Below are 23,362 nucleotides of genomic sequence, written 5' to 3' on the forward strand. Positions count from 1 at the left end.
TATCACAAAATGCATTTCTCATATTTTTCAAAACGCACGTGCGTCTGAGAAGTAACAGTTATGGAGTCGAGTTTTAGTGTATTTTTCGAGGGCATTTCGCCATGTCAAAGTTACAGAATCATGTTTCACTCAATTGCAACTTTATCCAAATGTGTTACTTCTTTGTAGATTAACAAAACTTAGTGCGCATTTTCATGGACTGAAACTAGGGTCTGTCTCTTTAATTTACAAGACGAAGAAACCGACTCCCCTCCCCATGTTGAACAATACAGAAATTCAGACGAAACCTTTGCCACACCCTTCCTGGTAAAAGAATCCGCATACACCCATTTTCCCAGTCATAATTACTCAGCAGTGCACTACCCACTGTCAAGTTAGTTTATCTTTAATGTCTGCCTCTACGATTAAGACTACGTCAGTTTAAGTACTTCGCTACTTACTGTCAGTAATTAATGTTCTGTACACAAGTTTTGTGTGAAGCAAGAAGTAAATATTTTTTAGGATGGCCAGTGACGTCACACATTTGCACGCATGGTTGAACTGCGGAGTACACACGCCTTTGTCAAGTGGCTTGTTAAAATGTTCCTTTCTGTTCTAAATTATGACTTGGCCATCTAGAAGTCTGGACAATTCGAATACGGAGCGTTTTCATTACAGTCTACTCCGCAAGGTGTTTCTCATCTTATTTGTCTATAACTGCAGTCCAAGATGGTAAGTAACGGTTTTTTTTCATCTCAGAAGCAAAGTTAATATATTGTAACTATCAACACTAAAACAAGAAACTGAAAACATTCACTTAATGCGTTAACTGAAAAGTTAAATGCACTGCTAAATGAAAAAGATAATTACAAGCTAAATTAAGTAACAAGAAACTTAACATGACAAAAATGAACGATTGCCTGTGAAAACAAGAATCTGAAAACATGGAAGAAAAATTAAATGCTCAGCTAAATAAAAAACAAAATAAAAACAAATTACAAGCTAAATTAAGTAACCAGAAACTTAAGATGACAAAAATGAACAATTGCCTGTGAAAACATTTTAAAATTACAGCATTGCGACACAAATGCCACAGAAATTAAAAACATATTCACGAAAGCGAAATAGGCATTCCATAATAGAAAAGGCAGAATTTTACTGATATACTCATATAGTGTTTGAAAGTGTCTGTGAAAATCTGATAAGTTTGATTTATATGGATACCGAGTTGTAATTGACAAAATGATTACTCTTAACTTATTTAATAATATTTAAGCTAAAATTAACATTAATTACTAGTGTCAACTCATGTTTGTTGATATATATTAGTATGCATTACTATTATTTTGTTATTTTATTATGATGCTGATGTACCGTACTTAATTTTTTTTGTATCTGATCACCCAATGGAGATTAGCGATAAATCGTGTACATTCTACACGTACACAATATGCCCTGACACAGTACACGAAATACAGACACAAAAACAATGAAGTATAAATTACATCTGCCATTGTCAACAGTGGAGGTTCTATGGTGTAATGGTTAGCACTTTGGACTCTGAATCCAGCGATCCGAGTTCAAGTCTCGGTAGAACCTGAGTTAATTTTTTTTTATCCTGTCCTTGACGGAAGAGCCGGTGGAAGTCGACACCTGCGCCCATGACAGGCGTGCGCTACAACAGATTGCTCTGAGTATGCACGTTAAACAACCATGTTGGATAGCATATTGAAATTTTCTAAAATTGAAAAAGGAAAATTAAAAAGCAAAACGTTTTCAATTTTACTCGGTAGATATATTCAAAATATTTTTATTTTACCTTCAGTTCTTTTGCTCCAATAAATTATAGATTTATTTAATAATCGTCTTGTTTTTTTCTTCCCCAGACTGGATACATAGGCCTACTTTTTGCTGTTCTTCAAATGGTGATTCTTATAGTTGAATGTGGTAAGTCTTAACATTTTGAATTATATGTAATGTCGAGAAGCAAAGCAAGATGTTTCAAACCCGTTCCTCCGGCGGAGTTAGTATCCGTTCTAGTCAGTGTTTCGTGGTATGTGTGATCGTATCTGTAGGAAAAGTGCCTAAGATCAAGCGTCGCAGTTACCACTTCAGACACCTGACCATGTCGATCGCATATTATGTACGTGGGAAAAACAAAATTAAGCACACCTCGTCTTTTTGGCCACAATGTTTGAAAACCTGGCACTGGCTCTAATTCTGTGGTATATAAACCAGAACATGACTATTTTCCGAAAGTTTAAGTCTTTGTCGATAAATAAGGATCACAATAATGACATTCTGAGATGTGCTAAAATCATCACAATGTTGGTGGATATTATGTCAGTTGTATAATATTGACAAAATTGGTACGTGACTTAAGTATGGCGCTATAGGGTGCACTACACAGTTGTGGTGGGCGGCACGTAGCCCAATGGTAAAGCATTCGCTTGATGCGCGGTCGGTCAAGGATCGATCCCCATCGATGGGCCCATTGGGCTATATCTCGTTCCAGCCAGTGCACCTAGACTGGTATACGAAAGGCCGTAATATGTGCTATCCTGCACGTGGGATGGTGCATATAAAAGATCCCTTGCTAGCGGGTTTCCTCTCTGACTAGACGTCAAAATTACAAAATGTTTGACATCCAATAGTCGATGATTTATAAATCAATGTGCTCTAGTGGTGTCGTTGAAAAAAAACACCCTTTTTTTACACAGTAATAGTGGGTGCTAAGTTGTTGCTAACAGTGACTTCCTGTGACGGGATTGTCAGTAGCCACAAAATGCTATTGGGCGACCGCCTCAACCCGTCTCATGACTTCAGGATGTCCCAGATGTATTCCAGCGGGTTGAGATTTGGACCAAGGGTTGGTCGTGATGACGTTCTGGGGGCGGGATTTAGCTGTCAACTGAGTGCTCACGTGAGGTGCTTGCGTCGCAGGATCGAACCACTTCGGTGGATCCATTCAACTGATTGGGGTTTTCTCGTTCCAACCAGTGTACCACAACTAGTCAAAGGCCGTGGTATGTGCTTTCCTATCTGAGAGAAAGTGCATATAAAAGATCCCTGGCTGCATTAGGAAAAATGTAGTGCTTTATCTCTGATGACTACGTGTCAGAATTACCAAATGTTAGACATCCAATAGTCGATGATTAATTAATCAATGTGCTCCAGTGGTGTCGGTAACCAAAACAAACTTTGATGACGTTGTGCTGGTTGAACTCTGTTAATTACCTGTCGAGAACGGTGTCGTATCGCATTGTCGTCCATGTACACACAGAGTGGCTATCACAATAAGGTACATAGTATACAACGATCGGATCCAGGATTTGACGTATGTACCCGTCACTCGTCAGATTCCCCTGCGTAGTGACTATGTTCAGTTTGCAGTCATGGGACAGACAACCCCACGTCGTGACAGATCCTTCACCAATGGGGCTGTGGAAGGAATGCTCTTGGGGCATATGCAGTGTGAGACTGACAACCCCACGTCATGACAGATCCTTCACCAAAGGGCCTGTGGAAGGAATGCTCTTGGGGCATATGCAGTGTGAGACTGACAACCCCACGTCGTGACAGATCCTTCACCAAAGTGGCTGTGGAAGGAATGCTCTTTGGGGCATATGCTGTGTTTTGTTTTGCCGCCAGAAAGTTTCTTGTGGTGTAGGACTGTCCCCAAACCAAGCTAAGCAGGTCACGATCTTCGCGTGCTGACGTCACACGAGGTTGTCCATACCTTGGACGATACTTTACTATTAGTTTGCCGAGGTGTAACTGAGCTGACGTCCTAGATTAATCATGCCTATTAAAAAGACTTCTGGGTGTGGCATAAGACGACGAAGTTTATTTCAATTAACGACACCACTAGAGCACATTGTTTTATTAATCTTCGCCTATTGGATGTCAAACATTTGATAATTCTGACAGTCTTAACGACGAAACCCGTTATATTTTTCCACTAGTAGCAAGGAATATTTTATACGCACCATTCCACAGGCAGGATAGCACATACCACGGCATTCGATATACCAGTCGTGATGCACTGACTGAAATGAGATATAGCCCGATGAGTCCACTGACAAGGATCGAGCGCTATACCATTGGGTTACGTCCCGCCCCGGGTGTGGTTGAAGACAGTGGGTTAGTCAACCACCATTTTTAGTACATATAACTATTATTACATGCAAAGTGGCTTATCAGTGGTGTAGCATTCCATGACATTAATTTTGTACCTTATACATTTTTAAAAAGTAAGCTATCTATCGAAATGAACATATTACCATCAATACAAACAATAAAAAAAAAGGTTTTGTGCAATTTTCTATGTTCTGAATTACATACTTTCCCCACTATTCAGCTTCAAAAAGTCAAATGTTTTCTTTTTAACCACCAGATATAAAATAAAACAACTTTATTGCCATGATTTGCCAGTCAGTTTGTAAAATGACCGAAATATACTAGTATATAGCAATGTGTGAATTGCTTGCAGTCTCACCCTAGTTTCAAGCCGTGAAAATTCGTAGTATACCCTGTCAAAAAAGAAACGCATAGGTGGATAAGGAAAGAAGAAAAGTGTTTGATTTTACAAAATATATATTTTTTTGTACAATGCTGCTGAATGACCATGTTTGTTAATGTTCCTGGAATGGGACAGCATGCTAAAAAAAAACCTAAAACAAATTTAACGCATGTTGTGGCACGTTGTGCGACAATTGCAGGAAATCGGCGTGAAATGGTCAGATTTTGGCGAATGCACGTGAAACTGGGGGAAAAGATTGGGGTTGTGATGGGTATTTAAAGCTGCAATGCTCGCAATGATGCCTCATTTCTATTTCAACGTAGACGAGTTACAAGATGCCAAAACTAAGCCTGCCGAATCTAAACACTGTAATAGGCCGCCTCCAGTTAAGTGAATCGCAGTCAGCAGTCGCACGCCACATGAACGTCCATCAGAACACCATTTCACGTCTCTGGGACAAGTACCAGCAGTTTCAATCAGCTGAAGACCGGCCCAGAAGTGGAAGACCTCGCATAACAAGATCGCTACATCCGGGTTCACAAACCATTCGGAACCGACTTCGAGAAGCTGGTTTACGGGCCCCGTCCTGCGACGTCAACATTGACATTTACGTGTTCGCTGGGGTATGAATGTACAGGGGTGGAACTTGGGAAACTGGCGGCGAGTATGGTTCAGCGACGAGTCACGTTTCCTTCTACAGCGACGTGATGGATGACAACGTGTTTACAGAGGCCGCAATGAACATTTTGCCAACAACTGCGTCGCCCAAGTTGACAGATTCGGTGGAGGGAGTGACATGATGTGGGAAGCCATCTCATACACCGGCAGAAGTGAACTTGTGTTCGTACAAGGCAACCTGACAACTGTACGCTACCGGGATGAAATTCTTCGCCGTCTCATGCTTCCCATTTTGGATCGACAGAGAGAACTCTTTCAGCAGTACAATGCCAGACCGCATACGGCACGTGTAACAATGGATTTCCTACAGATTGAGAACATTAATGTGCTGCCATGGCCATCAAGATCGCCAGATCTCAACCCCATTGAACATCTATAGGACGAACTGGACAGACGTGTACGCCAGCATGATCCGGAGCCTCAGACGCTTCCGCAACTGTCACATGCACTGCAGGAAGAATGGGCTAGGATTCCACGTGCCCGGATTCAGAGACTCATTCAGTCTATGCCAAGGAGATGTCACGCAAGGAGATGTCAAGGTACTGATTTCAGCGTCCTCGTGCGACGCTGTTTGGTGACGAAAACGTCTCCACTGCCGTCAGTCCATAGCAATAACATTGTCACATACTCATGTTAAATTTGACTGTGATACGATCATAAATAACGAAATTATGCCACTTTGTATTAAAGAGATAATTCCATGAATAGTTCGCCTACACGTTTCTTTTTTGACACAGTATATTTAAAAACTAGGATCTGTCACGTTAAATGAAACAGTCAGTTTACAGATCATCTGAAGATTTCAATGGTACAAAATGATCGGTTTTAAACATCACATACCATTCCACACTGTCTTTCTTCCAGCGAACTTTCGACGTGTGTGTTACTATGCGTCGTGGTCCAAGTGGCGTCCTGGAGCCGGGAAGTTCCTCGTATCCGACATCGATCCTCATCTCTGCACGCACATCATTTTCGCCTTCGCTGGCTTTGACAAGGGGACATCAACCCTCACAACACCAACACGTGACGAACGCACGATGTAAGCTGTAAGTAACTGCATGTACGATGTCCACGTTTATATGTTAGGATATATAATTAATTAAACTTCACCTTATCTTCACGATGTAAGTGTAACTGCATGTACGATGTCCACGTTTATATGTTAGGATATATAATTAATTAAACTTCACATTATCTTCACGATGTAAGTGTAACTGCATGTACGATGTCCACGTTTATATGTTAGGATATATAATTAATTAAACTTCACCTTGTCTTCACAATGTAAGTGTAACTGCATGTACGATGTCTACGTTTATATGTCAGGATATATAATTAATTAAACTTCACCTTGTCTTCACAATGTAAGTGTAACTGCATGTACGATGTCTACGTTTATATGTCAGGATATATAATTAATTAAACTTCACCTTGTCTTCACAATGTAAGTGTAACTGCATGTACGATGTCTACGTTTATATGTCAGGATATATAATTAATTAAACTTCACCTTGTCTTCACGTGTATGCATGTACGTGTCTACGTTTATATGTCAGGATATATAATTAATTAAACTGTAACTGCATGTACGATGTCCACGTTTATATGTCAGGATATATAATTAATTAAACTTCACCTTGTCTTCACGATGTAAGTGTAACTGCATGTACGATGTCCACGTTTATATGTCAGGATATATAATTAATTAAACTTCACCTTGTCTTCACGATGTAAGTGTAACTGCATGTACGATGTCCACGTTTATATGTTAGGATATATAATTAAAAACTTAAACTTCACATTATCTTCACGATGTAAGTGTAACTGCATGTACGATGTCTACGTTTATATGTTAGGATATATAATTAATTAAACTTCACATTCACGATGTAAGTGTAACTGCATGTACGATGTCCACGTTTATATGTTAGGATATATAATTAATTAAACTTCACCTTGTCTTCACGATGTAAGTGTAACTGCATGTACGATGTCCACGTTTATATGTCAGGATATATAATTAATTAAACTTCACATTATCTTCACGATGTAAGTGTAACTGCATGTACGATGTCCACGTTTATATGTTAGGATATATAATTAATTAAACTTCACATTATCTTCACGATGTAAGTGTAACTGCATGTACGATGTCCACGTTTATATGTTAGGATATATAATTAATTAAACTTCACATTATCTTCACGATGTAAGTGTAACTGCATGTACGATGTCCACGTTTATATGTTAGGATATATAATTAATTAAACTTCACCTTGTCTTCACGATGTAAGTGTAACTGCATGTACGATGTCCACGTTTATATGTTAGGATATATAATTAATTAAACTTCACATTGTCTTCACGATGTAAGCGTAACTGCATGTACGATGTCTACGTTTATGTCATGATATATAGTTATTTAAACCGCACCTGGTCTTTATGGAGTACGGTAGACGTGCAGAGGCCATCACCGACTACATCAGATATCTGAAAATCGCAAGAACGACAATGTCATTCGCGCGTTTTGGGTAACCCATTTTTCGTTCGCGCATTAAATTCAGGGTATCATTTACCGATCATTTACATAATCCTGACGGGTTATGCAAAGACGAAATATTACCGGAATTGGTTTTTATATAACCCATAAATGCTTTACGTCATGTTTCCATTCTCAGGGATCTGCACAGTACTCTGTATTGATATAATTCACAACTTTCATTATTTTCATTAAAACACATGAACTGGCTGAAAATTATAGAAGCCCCCACCCCCTAAAAGAAATAAATACATAAAAAAAAAAAATAAATATATATTTTTTTTTTTAGGTATTGTCACTTTATAATTTCTGGCATTACAATGATCCTATAAATTACTGTTAAAACGAAAGTCAGTTTTGCAGTTATTGGTTTATTACTGAAATGTAGAGATTGACTTCATGCGTTTGGACGACTATTACAGGTATGCACAGCTCAACGCCTTGAAAACAAAAAACCCACAACTGATAACACTTCTAGCGGTGGGTGGCTGGAATGCTGGGTCCGAATCCTTTTCCCGACTGACAGGAAACCCCACCAAGAGAAGCGATTTTGTCGCCGCGCTCGTCAAACAAGTGAAGCAGTACGACTTTGATGGCGTCGATATTGACTGGGAATACCCCCAGAGTGTAGAAGACAAAAACAACTACGTTGTACTCTTGAAGGTAGTTATTTAAAAATATCCATTACCAGTTCCATATGCCATACTTCGTTATTTTTAAATGTATTGGTGATAATGGGTATAATTTAATAGACCCATGATGTACAGTGGCGGATCCAGAAAATCCTCTTTTTTTGGAGGAGGGGGGAGGGGGGGGGCAATGGACATGAGGCGGAATGCCAAGGGAACTTTGGGTGAGGTTTGGAGGGGGATCGTAAAAAAAGAAAAGAAAATTAATATATAATACAATTATAACTGTCGCAAAATTTAGGGGGAGGGGGGCGGGCCCCCTCTAAATCCGCCTCTGATGTAACGTGCAGCCATAATATTCTTGACAATTTTTTATTTTTTTTTAGTAAAGATACAAACATAGATGACAACGTACTCGGTATTAAGACTGTTTTCTACCATGTAATGCAAGACTTCTGCTATAGTGGTCTTGTTTTTAATCGTCTGTAACATTTATTTCATATTTTATGTGCTTTCTATTTTTAACTAGTCGTAAATCATTCACACGAGGCGGTAGAAATAAATCCCCTCACTCATCATCATCAGATGTCCCAACTATTTTATTTGCATAACTACATGTCTTGCGTGATTAGAATACAAATCATGTAAACAGAATCGTAACACTATCCGTATATATATACGGAAGGTACTAATATATCAGTTACGGCTCGTAAACTGCAATATAAGGTATGTTCTAAACCTTTGCCCCTTACTTTCAGGATTTGTATAGTGCATTTAAACATAGCCAGGTGCAATCAGAAAGGCTGTCTGACTATCTCATTGCGTGTGCCGTGCCCGTCACGCAGTACAGGCTCCAGTTCTACGATGTTCCAGGCATGACCCAGTGAGTTCAAAACTTATAGATAATCTCTTTTATCTGCGATTATAGTATATTTCACTTTGGCTGATTTGTAAGCGCAATGGATGTGTGCCGGGGAAAATTCTTGTTTTGAAATCTAACGGTGGAGGTCAAGTCCTCATTGATGGGTGTCCAGTTATCCGTTACATTTCTCATTCAATGTGACGTGAAACACAGGAATACCATCACAATCTAGTCAGAACCTAACTAAACAGCTCAGCGATTCATGGTCTTAGGTTCTGGGAATAGATATTCTATAAGATGTCCTACTGCTAGTAGCTGATGAGAATTTTTGAAGTGAAATTATTTATTGTAGACTTAATAATATTTGCCAAGCGAACGATTTGGTGAAACGTTCAAGCTAAACGACTAAAGATATTAGCAAGAATATATTCTGTATACGAATATCCTACAAGATACTACGTCTTCTGCGTTCTAGTTATATAGTTGATCATAATTTGGAACGAAGGAAGGAAATGTTTTATTTAACGACGCACTCAACACATTTTATTTACGGTTATATGGCGTCCGACATATTGTTAAGGACCACACATATATTTAGAGAGGAAACCCGCAGTTCATGATTTGGAGTCTGATTGTATTGGAAAATATATCTGTCTGGATCATATCTTCTGTGGAACGGTACATATAAAAGATCCCTTGCTACTAATGGAAAATGTAGCAGGTTTCAGCTCTACGACTTTTGTCAGAATTACCAAATGTTTGACATCCAATAGCCGATGATTAATAAATGTCCTGTAACGGTGGTGTGAAACAAAACTCGACTTTCTTAACATGACACCAATATGAAAACACTTGTTTGTACATAGACTTCGTCTTTTCAGTTAGTTTTAAATTCCTTGTAGGTATGTGCCCCTGCGCGTGCTGTAACCTCACCGTGGTGCAGGGGTGTAACATTCTCTTTGAGAATGGCCAATACAGCACAAAATTGAAGTTTTTAGTAAAATTCAGTATCCGTAAAATTCTGTGATATTTGTTTTTGTTCAAGTCTTGAATTTTTATATTGATGTTGATCATCACTTTATTTGCATTACCATAGTTTGACACCCAATAGCCGATGTATTTTTCGTGCTGGGGTGTCGTTAAACATTCATTCATTCATTCATTCATTCATTTGTAGGTATGTGAATTTCTTCAACGTCATGACCTACGATTACCATGGCAGCTGGGAAAAGCACACCGGATACAACAGCCCTCTGTTCAAGAGAAAGGCCGAGTCACATGGTCACGCTACGTTTAACACGGTAACTAATTTCACCATCATAATAATAATTGAAATATTAAGGACATGTTTTAAAGCTTCCGTTACCAGTCACAATCTTAAAATACCAATTACTAATGCAAAACGCAAACACAACTACACTTTTAGTAAACTTTTGTGTCTTCGCTATAAGCGTATATTGTCAAGAGTCTATATATGTAGCGCACTTGCTGAACACTAATGGATCATGTCGATTTCACTTTACAGGTGTTCTGGACTGTTCCAAAGAGAAAGTAGTAAACTAGATAATCTGTTCTAAATGCTTAAATATTAAAATAATTAATACAACCAAAAGATTTAAGTTGTTATGATGTGAACTGCCACTTTTTTTTATTAGTCCATTGGCCGATTTTGTGCTACCTGGGTGGGCAAAATCTCATGTTTTTTTGTGTTTTTATTTTTTTATGCCTGTAGTTAATAAATTAGTGTGATAAAATGTTTTGGGTAGGGGAAACAATATACAAAATGTATCAACTTTGCCCCATAAACCCTTCTACAGACCGATCTATGATATATACAAATTAGATATAATTAGGTCACAGGGTTAAAAAGGCCACGAAATTTTGGTTATTTAAAACATTCGACGCCTTGACATTAATGGTACCGTATACGGTAATACTACTTAATGTACGAGGGACATATTTCGTCTTAACTGCCCAGAATGTGAATAATAGACACTGTGTGAGTAATTAAATGGGTTACTGTTAAATTGTTTTGGAAAAAAAAAGAACATCATTTTCAAAAACCCTAATTACTTTGTAGGCAATCAACAGATCCTTGCATACTACCACTAAAAGTGGGAAACGTTTAGTCCAGTTTTAATAAGAGACCACTTCCCCAAGATATCATATCACTAGATGGAATTTTTAAAAAGGAACGGAATACACAGATAAATTACTGAGGACAAAAGTATATCTGTTGCGAGTCATATTATATGTTTTGCTTTGGTATCATTCTGTTCACACAAGACGTTTCTATTGTACCGTAAAACTTCAGTGTTTTCAAAGGGACCTATTTGCTTGCACATCCACTCAGTCCCCTGTAACCACACCTAAAAAAATGACTGCTGGCTTTGGTATCCAAAGTTAATACATTCCACACAGGAACACAGCACTGGCCATATTTATCAAAATAACCTCCCTATTCCTGTGGAGTGGATGTAGTTTGTTCACTCGTGATCCATAGTATTAGCTTGGCAGGCAATCCGTTTTGAGTGATGCAGTATGGCATATTGGGTGGGTGCAATAGTTTCCATTCTGGCAGTACAACAACTTCCTTGCTTCATCATATCAACGAGTTCCATATCCCTGGTCTTATTATACAAGAAAACTGTGAAATGTTTCAGTAGCTGGAAGTGTGGAGCATCTACATTCATTTTGGCGTAAGCTTAGCACCATGTAGGTAAAGGCACACGTCACATCAGGGTATCGGTTCCAAGTTCTTTTATCTTTTCCAAAGAAAGTAGAGGTAGTAGTGTCATATTCTTTGAAGTTGCAGAAGAGGGGCAGGGCCAGGTAGTTTTCTTTATCCAAGGCGTTATATACCATAGTACCTTTCACTCACTTTTCTCTTATAAAATATTTGATGCTACTCAAGATGCCTGTATCCCAGACATCGTCTTTTGGAATATTCTATTTTGTATGGACACGGTCGGCATACTCCTCAAATGTCAGGTATCTAGCAAACTGAGCAGACTTTTTACGTGATCCAACCAACAAAGACGAACTTCTTATATTCTTCACCAGCAAGACTGCTATTGTAGACTACCTGTCATTCTTCGAGGAACTAATTGTTCAATGTCACCACATGACCAACATAAAGCAGACATTAGCTTTTTAATTAATGTACAAGATATCATTCTGATATGGCACCATCTCTTCTTTTTTTGGATGCCCTTCTGCAGTACTCAAAATTAGTTGCCTACCATGTAAGGAATATTTTGATTGCCTGCAAATTATGGGTTTTTGACACTTTGTAATAATCACTTTCTGCACAGTTAAGATATAAGTAGTATCACCATTAATGACCCCCTTTTAACCTAATTATTAATCCAATTTGTACATCATATATCGGTTTGTAAAAGGCTTTTATATCAACATTTTGAGTGATAATTTGTTAAGCTATGTTGATTGGTTGCTAAGTTATGATACATTTTATTTCCATTACCCAGATATTTGTCCTCGCCTCATGTTTACAGAGTGATATCCACCAAAAAGCTACTCCTTAGAAAAACATTTAATGTTTACATTTAACATATTTTGACAAACAGTAGCCGATGCATTTTTCGTGCTGGGGTGTCGTTAAACATATATTCTATTCTATTCCTTAGAAAAGCCTATCACATTAATTTATTAATAAATTAACTAAGGCACAAGACTATTAAAAAAATTAAAAAATACCATGAGATTTTTGCAGGCACAGATGATACAAATTACAGCTCTGGGCCATGGACAAAGTAGCATTTAAAATGACTAAAATGTTGTAGTTTTTTGCAATGTAGGACTGGGCAATGAGGCACTGGGTAAAACTAGGAACACCAAAGGAAAAACTAAACCTTGGAATTGCAACATATGGCCGAAGCTGGATTTTGAATTCAGTCCACCTGAATGGAATTGGAGCACCAGCAAATAAACCTGGACAAGGCCAAAAATATTCACAAGAAGCTGGAATACTATCTTATTATGAAGTAAGCCATTTAACAACAATCGCAATTTACATAAAATGCTTACTGAACAGTGCAATTCTAAAATAAATTTTATTATTTGGACAAAGCAGATCCTTCAGCTGGTCAGTTTAACATATGACCCCAACACCCTACCCAACTGGAGATGATGACAGTCTGACACTGGTTTCCAGTTTAGTCTATGACCCCATACCCTCCCCATCTGGAGATAATGAGAGTCTGACACAGTGTCCAGTTTTAGTCTATGACGCCATACCCTCCCCATCTGGAGATAATGAGAGTCTGACATAGTGTCCAGTTTTAGTCTATGACCCCATACCCTCCCCATCTGGAGATAATGAGAGTCTGACACAGTGTCCAGTTTTAGTCTATGACCCCATACCCTCCCCATCTGGAGATAATGACAGTCTGACACAGTGTCCAGTTTTAGTCTATGACCCCATTCCCTCCCCATCTGGAGATAATGACAGTCTGACATAGTGTCCAGTTTTAGTCTATGACCCCATACCCTCCCCATTTGGAGATAATGACAGTCAGTCTGACATGGTATCCAGTTTTAGTCTATGACCCCATACCCTCCCCATTTGGAGATAATGACAGTCAGTCTGACATGGTGTCCAGTTTTAGTCTATGACCCCATACCCTCCCCATCTGGAGATAATGACAGTCTGACATGGTGTCCAGTTTTAGTCTATGACCCCATACCCTCCCCATCTGGAGATAATGACAGTCTGACACAGTGTCCAGTTTTAGTCTATGACCCCATTCCCTCCCCATCTGGAGATAATGACAGTCTGACATAGTGTCCAGTTTTAGTCTCTGACCCCATACCCTCCCCATTTGGAGATAATGACAGTCTGACATAGTGTCCAGTTTTAGTCTGTGACCCCATACCCTCCCCATCTGGGGATAATGACAGTCTGACATGGTGTCCAGTTTTAGTCTATGACCCCGAAACTCTCCCCAACTGGAGATAATGACAGTCTGACATAGTGTCCAGTTTTAGTCTATCTGGAGATAATGAGTCTGACACTGGTGTCCAGTTTGACCCCCACACCCTCCCCAATTGGAGCTAATGACAGTCCGACACTAGTGTCCAGTTTAGCCTATGACCCCCCACACCCTCCCCCAACTGGAGATAATGACAGTCTGACATAGTGTCTAGTTTAGTCTATGACTCCCACACCCTCCCCAACTGGAGATAATGACTGGTGTCTCAGGCTGGAGGATGGCCTGATGCAGTCAAGGAACTAGTTGGTCTGGGATGAATCCATTTGAGCTCCCCTTGGAGCCTATCCCAAGTTTTCAAGTTCAAGGCTAACCCTTAGACCAGGTCCTTCAGGCTTTGTCATAACCGATAGATATTCGGGCAAAATGTGCCAAGATCTTTTTATCATGTATTTCAATCTTTCTAACCAAAAAATTAGTTATAATCCATGTAAAAATTAGTTATAATCCATGTAAAAATTAGTTATAATCCATGTAAAAATGAGTAGAAATTTATATAGGTGTTTGGCAATAATGCTAATATGAATATTTTTTATCCAGATTCGGGCATTTTTGTTTCATTCGAGAAAAAGCCAGTCTGCCCCCACTTACAAAAATAGGAGCCTTTGGGCTTTGTTCTTCATCAGACTGTCATCAGCTTGACACTCACCTGTAATTGGCCACATTCCAACATGTCTGTTGACATTAATACAGATTTGTCAGTATTTATTGAAATACTGGCCCATGAAGAAATGCTCGAAACCATAGTGGTATATGAGCATGTTAAAATTCACCCACGAAGAAACATTAATATAAAACGTGTTTACTAGTTTACTAATGTCAACCAAAACTTTAACTATGTATTTTTCTTTTAATGCATTTTAGGGCATTAGATATTTATTTTCAATTTGAAATCATTGATCTTTAATGTCATTTGCTACTTTGGTAAATTTGTTTTAGATCTGTACAAAGCTGCCAGGTGGAAAGAAACTTTTTGACTCGGAGTCCAGGGTTCCTTACTTTGTGGATGGGACATTATGGGTCAGTTATGACAGTCCTCGTAGTGTCACCGAAAAGGTAATTAACCAAATTTTATTAACACGGCCAAAACCTCATATTAAAAATCAAATATATTCCGTAACTGATAAAAAATCATTCATACAATGAAATATGTACTTTTGACTTCACAGACAAACATATATATATATGATAGAACCATCAATTTACTTTAAAAAAATAACCTCCAGTGCTTTAAAAATAAATAGGTGATGCATTTTTTACGTTTTAAAAAATCCCCCATTCAATTAGTTATTCTCTTCTTCAGGTTAGATTTGCTCCCAGTAACATGGAAGGGGCTGGACGTAGTAGTCCAGTGGTAGCGCTTGCTTGATATGTGGTCGGTTTGGGATCAATCCCAGTTGGTAGACCCATTGGACTATTTCTTGTTCCATCCAGTGCACAATGACTGGTATATCAAAGGCTATCCTGTCTGTGGGATGGTGCATATAAAAAAAAATCCTTTGCTATTAATGGAACATGTAGTGGCTTTCCTCTCTAAGACTGTCAAAATTACCAAATGTTTGACATCCAATAGCTGATGGTTAATAAATCAATGTGCTCTAGTAGTGTCATTAAACAAAACAAACTTCCCAGTAACATGGAATTCAAAGAATGATGGCTTGCCCTCTCCATCACCGAGGGTGCATATAATACATAAAGTATTCTCTATGCAGTCATTTACTTTACACATATTATTAGTGAGACTGAACAATTAAAGATGTACTGTGTATTGAGGTTTTGCTATCTTGCAGGCACAGTATGTTAAAACAAACAATATTGGAGGAGTGATGTTTTGGACAATTGACTTTGACGATTTCAACAACCAGTGTGGTGGAGGGAAGTACCCTCTTCTTTGCTCTGTTAATAATGTTCTGGAAGGACCTTCAGCATCGTGCAGCGGAACCGTGTCTGTTAAAGCAGAATCTGGCAGGAACACTGCTAACACTGGAACAAGTGGTGGAAGTGACATTTCAAAATCTCTTGGCCTAAACAGTGTTGTTGCTGGAAGCAGTAATGCAAATGCATGTACTGACGGTTAGTAGAACATTTAATTTTTTACAACAATAAAGTAAATATATCTTTTTAACAACACAATACTACATTTTAAACTATGGCTAACATATGATTACTTTGACACTTGATCTAGATAGTGGGAAAGGAAATCCATGGTGACCACATTAATTGCTTTTACTAAATAGTCAAAGTCAAGGTCAAAGGGTTTTACGTGCACGTTCAGAGCAAGCTGTTGTAGTGCACGCCTGTCGTGGGCACAGGTGCCGGCCTTGGCCGGCCTCTCTGTCCAAGACAGGAAAGACTAAATAGTAAAATGGGATCTTTTATATACACACCTTGCTACAGACAAAAAAACACACACACCATGGTTATTGGTATGCCGTTTGTGGTGCACTAATTGGGATGACTTTAAGTCAATTTAAGACCTTATGGAACCACTCAACAAATAAGCAATATTTGGTAGTTTATTTAAGAGAAATGAATCTTTAAAAAAAAAACCCACTAAAAACAAACGAAACAAAAACACAACACATAACATTATCAGTAATCAGTTTTACGTTTAATAATAATAAAAAATATATGGATAAATCCACAAATAATTTTCAATAAAAGGTACACGTATATTGAAATGGTAAAGATAATGGTATGTACCATTTCAAAAGTGAAAGTGAAAAACAGTTATAACTGCAAGCCTCAAACTGCAATTTTATTACTCCACAACATTTGTTATTAGAAACATTTAAAACATGTCTATGGTTTTGTGGACAAACAAATAGTATTTTTCTTATTCTATTGTTAAGAACACACTATAACTAAAAAATAATGTAAACATTTTATAAATATAGATTGTATGGCAGGAGTGCCATACACAATTTATGGAATAAGTGGAGTAATTACTTTATTCTCTGAGTAAAAGCAAGGAGTATAAAACAATTCCCAAATGAGTTCCATAAATTTAATGTGGGACTTACACAAACATGATAATGTATAACATATGTTAAGTATGATTGTAATCGCCATACAAATACATTGTTTAATAACAGTAAACTACATGTATGTCAGTTACAAAGACGCTGAATTGCACACCTAGTAAATCGTCCCCATTTATACAAATGAAACAACATAAATCCAGCTACATTTATTCATTCAATTTAAATTTTATGTTTTCCTACTCAATGAAACTTATAAAGTCATAGATACATTAATGTCAATTTCACAAACCACAGACTATAGTGACATCAGAAATGTTCCATAACAGTATTCAATAAATTGTCATGTATCATGCCATATACAGACAGAATGGAACAATATCTTTATGCAACTGTTTGTTGTCAACCATGTACTAGGTAATAAATGTGCATACACAACATACTAGGGATGGGAAACATTACCAACACACATACTGTACATATAAATACACAATTGACAATTAATCACACATAAAAAACCCTGATGGTTAAAGATTTTATGAACATTTGGTATTAATATATTGGGTTGAATATTTTCAGGCTTACATCGTCTTGAAAACGACTGTTCAGGATACTACCAGTGTTCCGGAGGAGTCAAGTATGACCCACAACACTGCCCCAAGGGCCTTTTGTTTCATGACCAACACAAGTACTGTGACTGGCCGTACAATGTGGACTGCAAAAATAAAACAAACTGACGGGATAGTTTTTGTACATACATGTTTCTGTTTAAAATAAAATTAATTAGTAGTACATGGTGTGTATTTTCTATATATCTGAGAACGAACACTGAACTGGTATAAAATGTCATTCTAAGGTTTTGAATTGTGTCATGTAAAGGTGACATATTACACTGAACTCAAGTTGAATGCAAAAATTAAGAACATGGTTAATAACATGTAGTGATTAAGCATATGTATTTATGACATTTGAGCTGAATAATTTGCATACAAAAGTGTTCTTTGATCATCAAATAATTAATGTATTATATAGGTTATGTTCACTAATCTGGACAGTAGCATTAATTGAAAAAGTTGACTGCAATATCAGGACATATATACATACAATGAATAAGAATACAGCATTAATAAGTTGGAAAAGTCCACTGCTTGATATTTATGTATGTAACACACACACACACACACACACACACACACAGAGACACACACGATACTGCTATCCTAACAATCTTCTAGTGTACACAGGTGTGTTTTTTCAAACTAAATTAAATATTTAAAACTTCACAACAATGAATGAAACAATGAATGAACAAATGAATATCTAAGGATATTTAAAACTTTACAACAATGACTGAACGAATGAATATCTAATGATATCCAACAAACTTCACAACAGGCTGAATATCAATAATATTGAAACACCATTTTGACGATACTACATGATTAAGTATTGTCAATATGTTTAGTACTGTAGTTATTTTAACAGCTGCACTAATATACTCAATCAACAGGTTGAAAGAGGCAGGAAAATGTAATAAAACAACTGATTCAGAAGAATCTGTCTCCTGCAAGACCACTAAATTGTTTGCCAACAATCACAAACACGTTTACAACAGAACCCACCAATGACACTGTAGCACACGATTTGACAAATCCACCCATCTTCTGTCCCAGCTAGTGAAAATTACCAACTGTATTACTATAAAACATAGAGCACTAGCCAAAGCTTCTGTGAGGGCTAGTGATTTTTTCGAACATTTGTCGAACACTGTGTAACATAGACTTTTACATTTCAAATGTAAGCCGGAACTGATTTTTCTTTCACAACTTTAGACCCAAGCCTCCCATCCACCCCACACACGACCTAACAGGTTAGGGTCTGTAGCCTGATCAATCAGCGCCGCTACTTGCTGCTCAACGCTCAGTCCAGCTGGAGGAAGTTGAGCACGAACAGATTCCCGCTTGTCACCTACAGCCACTTCCTGAAAACATTGAAAAGCTGCACTCTTCGACTGACCAAGAGCTAGCTCATCTCTGGAAAAAAAAAAAAAACAACCCAAAATCAACAAGGATTCTGAGAGTACTGCTAAAGCAATATATTTCCCTTACCGGGCTCAACAAATTTTTCTATCTCCTAAGTTCAAGGGCCATAACACTGTGAAAGATGGGTAAATCACCATGAATGTCAGACTTGATATAGCCATACACAAAATTTCAGGTCAATATTTTGTGGCATTGAGAAAAAGTCTTGAAATTTTTGTTTTCATATCTCCTAAATTCAAGGGGCAAAACTCAGTGAAAAAGGGGTAAACGACCATGAAACTTAATCTGTAAACAGTATATGATACAATGTCCAAAATTTCAACTCAAATATCTCGAGGCATTGCAGAAAATAGGTCCAGAGACAAAACCGATAGTTCCCTTCAGTTGGACTGGAAGGGGACTAATAAACAAATTCCATATCTGCATGAATATTACTTTTGTTTTGTTTTTTTGTTCAAAAATGTGTTTGTTTATAGTATCCAAACCATATAAGAGCTTCAATAAAAACTGTGTCTGGATTGTAGAAGTGAAGGAGAAAGGAACAAGAGACAGTCATGTGGCTGGAAGTAAAATATTCTAAAAGTTTGTTTTGTTTAATGACACCACTAGAGCACATTGATTTTGTAATCATCGGCTATTGGATGTCAAACATTTGGTAATACTGACATATAGTCATCAGAGGAAACCTGCTACATTTTTCATGATGCAGCATTGGATCTTTTATATGCATCTTCCCAAAGACAGGATGGCACATACCATGGCTTTTCATATACCAGTCATGGTGCACTGGCTGGAACGAGAGATAGCCCAATGGGACCACCGATGGGGATCGATCCCAAACCGAATGTGCATCACACGAGGCTTTACCACTGGGCTACATCCCACCACAATATGCTAAAGATAAAGGGAAATGCACTTGGTGAGAGGTCAAGTTAATGTATGCAAAGAAATGGAAGTTAATGTTGTTGTTTTTTGTTTAATGACCCCACTAGTGCACATTGATTAATTAGTCATTGGCTACTGGATGTCAAATCTGCTATGTTTTACCATTAGTCGCAAGGAATATTTCATATGCATTTTCCCACAGGACAGCATATATCACACCTTTGGTATACCAGTTGTAGAGCACTGATTTGGGACTGAGTGTCCCCAAAAAGGAATGATTACATAAGCTTGATTTACAAATGACTAATCCTTACTCGACATTACTCATATAATAGAGCATCCATAAGACTTGTGTGTGTGATTACATCCAATGTCGTGTTTTAAGTGAGTAAAGGTCTACAAAATGCAAAGGTAGCCATTATATACTTCCAGCTTATCACATACTTTGTAATACAACATGGGTTGGCTCCTTTTAACTTCCGATGAGCATATTGTATTTTTTCTTTTGGATACCAAGCCACGTTGTCATCAGCATCTATAAACAAGATTGTACATTATTACAATATTTACAAGCAAGATTATATAAATTACATCTATATATCTATATATATCTATATCTATATCTATATATATATGACAATATTTATAAGCAAGATGATATAAATTACATCTATGTACATCTATCAAGTAATAAACATCTATAGCAAGATCCATAAAATAACAAAATTATGAACATCACGGAAAAATGGTCAAGAAAAGATTTTTTTAATTTAATTTTTGATATATATATTTTTAAAAGATCATTATTCTATGTTCACATGTAACAATATACTTGCTAAAATGAACAGTCAAAATAGTGTAAATATACCTTCTGGCTCCATTCCCTCTGCTTTTTGCTTTTCTGCAAATTGCTGAAAACATACATATTATAACACGTCAGGGGACAAATTTTCAATATACTGGAAATACATCAACACTAAACAGTATAAAAATATTGATGAGACTTTAGTAATTAGCTATTCTGTTTTCAACACTTAAATTTACTTAATACACTAGCTTTTCAGCTAAAGTTACCTAACATTTTCTACATTACAGTTCTTGCAGGTTTAGGACATCATCATTCTTATAGTGTGTTGATACAAGTGTCAGCATAAAAAAGCACTAAGTACTAGTCCATTTAAAAATAATTTTATTGTGTTTTTGAGTAACAAATGTTAAAAATACAATAAATTGTCATAATTTTTAAATTTTTAAAATATTTTAATTTTTTTACATTTAAAAAAGAAAAGAAAAGTAAACTAATAAATATCTGCAAAAATCAGGAATTCTGTTTCATTTACTAAATTCTACAACTCTGTCTGTGTTTCTCAGAGTGCAGAAAATCATCTCCTTGGTTAACTTACCATCCAGTCAAGAGATGGTTCTTTAACAAATACGTCCATTGTATTCAGCAGAAGATCCGAGTTATTCCTGAGTGCTCGCAGCACATGTACCATTGTATTCTCAAACAAACCCTTGATTTGCAGAGGAAGGGCAATGTTAACGATCTGGCGAGTCAAACGGAATGGCATCAGCTCTGGCACAGGCAGAAACTACAAAAATAATCATCAAACTGAACATACATTCTAAATTCACCAGTGGAATCTACTCGGATATCCAAACAAGGCAAATGGCAATAAGTGGTATATTGACAATTTTATACAGTGTTTTAGGAAGATATTTCTCTAGAATCTGACTAGATTACTTTGATGCTAATTTTAAAATATTAGAATTCATACATTAACTTATTTTGTACCTGATTATCACTTATCAGGAGGACAGAATGATTTGATGCCCATGTTGTAGTTTGCAATCACACCCAAGTAGCTACATTGTATGTGCTGACATGTCTTCACACCCCATCTTGTAGCTATCTTATTAGTGCATAACGATCAAGCATATGTGAATATCGTCCCACAAAACCATTTTACTATCCAGTATCTATGAAAGATTCTACCATAATATTTGCACTGCATTCAAGAATATACACATACATGTATTAAATTTGGGAGGGTATATACTACTGAATTGAATCAAACAGACGACAATACTGTGGAATCCTTCACTTTCATGGACTTACATTTCTGTGATTTTATTAAAATACACATTTCATGGGGTACCTAAATTTAAGAGCCAAAAAAAATAGAATCATAAATTCATATTATAGGTATAAATGTATTATATTTTTGTTGTGTTTATAAATTCAATGACTGCACTGGCCACAAATTACATAAAAATTATACCACCATAAGTAAAAGTAGGACTAAAATTGCTAAATGCAGCATTTCAACTAACATATAAACCATGGATATAAATATTACCACCCTCACCCTGAAAGTAAATCAGAAACAAATTGTGGTTCAGCGGCTAGATTTAGACATTATGGAGTCTTTGACTACCCTAATTCAGGACAAAAAAATGTCAGCCTGTTTTTAAAGGAATATTCTTGAGTTTGCTGCATTAGGTTTCCGACTAATAAAATATTTCTACGATTAAACTTACATATTAAATATATTTTCTTGTTTAGAATATCAGTGTCTGTATATTCAATGTGTTTCTGGTTGTTTAGGAAATAAAATGAAATTTAACCTAGTACAAATATTAGAACGATCAAAAACACGTTTAATATGCAACCACTAATATTTTATGCAGAAAAATATATTTGATATGTAATTACAATTGTTAAAAATTCTTTGTAAGTCGATAACATCTTAAAAATTGCAGCAAACTCAGGAATGTCCCTTTAATAGTAACCTGCACATTTCAAGCTGAAACACTGACACTAGTTCAAATCAAACAACAGTTTTACCTAATCTGTACAATACTGTACAACTGATAGTCGCAAACCTCATCAGAAAATATTTTACCTGAGTTGCTGATCCAAAAGCATGTCCAAAATCGATGCCAACCATCTGACCTGTTCTGAGGTTGACCATGAAGTTAGACAGATGACGATCTCCAATACCCAGTAGATACTGGCACACACAGATCACAGCGTGCGATCGGACAAACATACAGCGCAGAACGTGGAATGCTTCTGGTGATGTGCTCATATCATGAAATGCTCTCCTGTGTAGCAATAGAAAATACAGTGATAAGACGACACAAAGATAGGTGTTTGTCAGAATAGTGTTTTCAATGACAGCATCACCCCTCCAAAACAATTCTTACATCACAACTGTCAGTGCCATCAAAAG

At 37.0% G+C, this 23,362-nt stretch overlaps 2 protein-coding genes and 1 non-coding gene across 3 annotated transcripts in view; 2 read left to right on the forward strand and 1 right to left on the reverse strand.

The window, feature by feature from the left end:
• Positions 1 to 529: 529 nt before the first annotated feature.
• LOC121378354 (acidic mammalian chitinase-like) lies at positions 530 to 17,991 on the forward strand. The gene is made up of 10 exons (XM_041506482.1): positions 530 to 711; positions 1,866 to 1,926; positions 6,044 to 6,218; positions 8,141 to 8,381; positions 9,106 to 9,230; positions 10,387 to 10,510; positions 13,028 to 13,213; positions 15,158 to 15,274; positions 16,009 to 16,291; positions 17,779 to 17,991. Exons 1-10 carry the CDS (start codon positions 709 to 711, stop codon positions 17,934 to 17,936), a joined length of 1,473 nt encoding a protein of 490 aa, XP_041362416.1. The 5' UTR covers positions 530 to 708; the 3' UTR covers positions 17,937 to 17,991.
• Trnaq-cug lies at positions 1,507 to 1,578 on the forward strand. Its single transcript has one exon. It is a non-coding gene; the product is annotated as a tRNA-Gln (tRNA).
• A 140-nt stretch (positions 17,992 to 18,131) lies between the features above and the next one.
• Positions 18,132 to 23,362, reverse strand: part of LOC121379650 (DNA-dependent protein kinase catalytic subunit-like) — a 113,535-nt gene continuing 108,304 nt past the window's right edge. Inside the window, exons 91-95 of the mRNA XM_041508298.1 lie at positions 23,033 to 23,234; positions 21,530 to 21,718; positions 20,995 to 21,037; positions 20,571 to 20,661; positions 18,132 to 19,232 (exon numbers count right to left, since the gene is read on the reverse strand). Coding sequence (XP_041364232.1) covers positions 19,028 to 19,232; positions 20,571 to 20,661; positions 20,995 to 21,037; positions 21,530 to 21,718; positions 23,033 to 23,234 — 730 coding nt within the window. The 3' untranslated portion in view covers positions 18,132 to 19,027. The remainder of the gene's footprint in view (positions 19,233 to 20,570; positions 20,662 to 20,994; positions 21,038 to 21,529; positions 21,719 to 23,032; positions 23,235 to 23,362) is intronic.

This window comes from Gigantopelta aegis, chromosome 8 (assembly GCF_016097555.1).
Source record: "Gigantopelta aegis isolate Gae_Host chromosome 8, Gae_host_genome, whole genome shotgun sequence".
Lineage (NCBI taxonomy): Eukaryota > Metazoa > Mollusca > Gastropoda > Neomphalida > Peltospiridae > Gigantopelta > Gigantopelta aegis.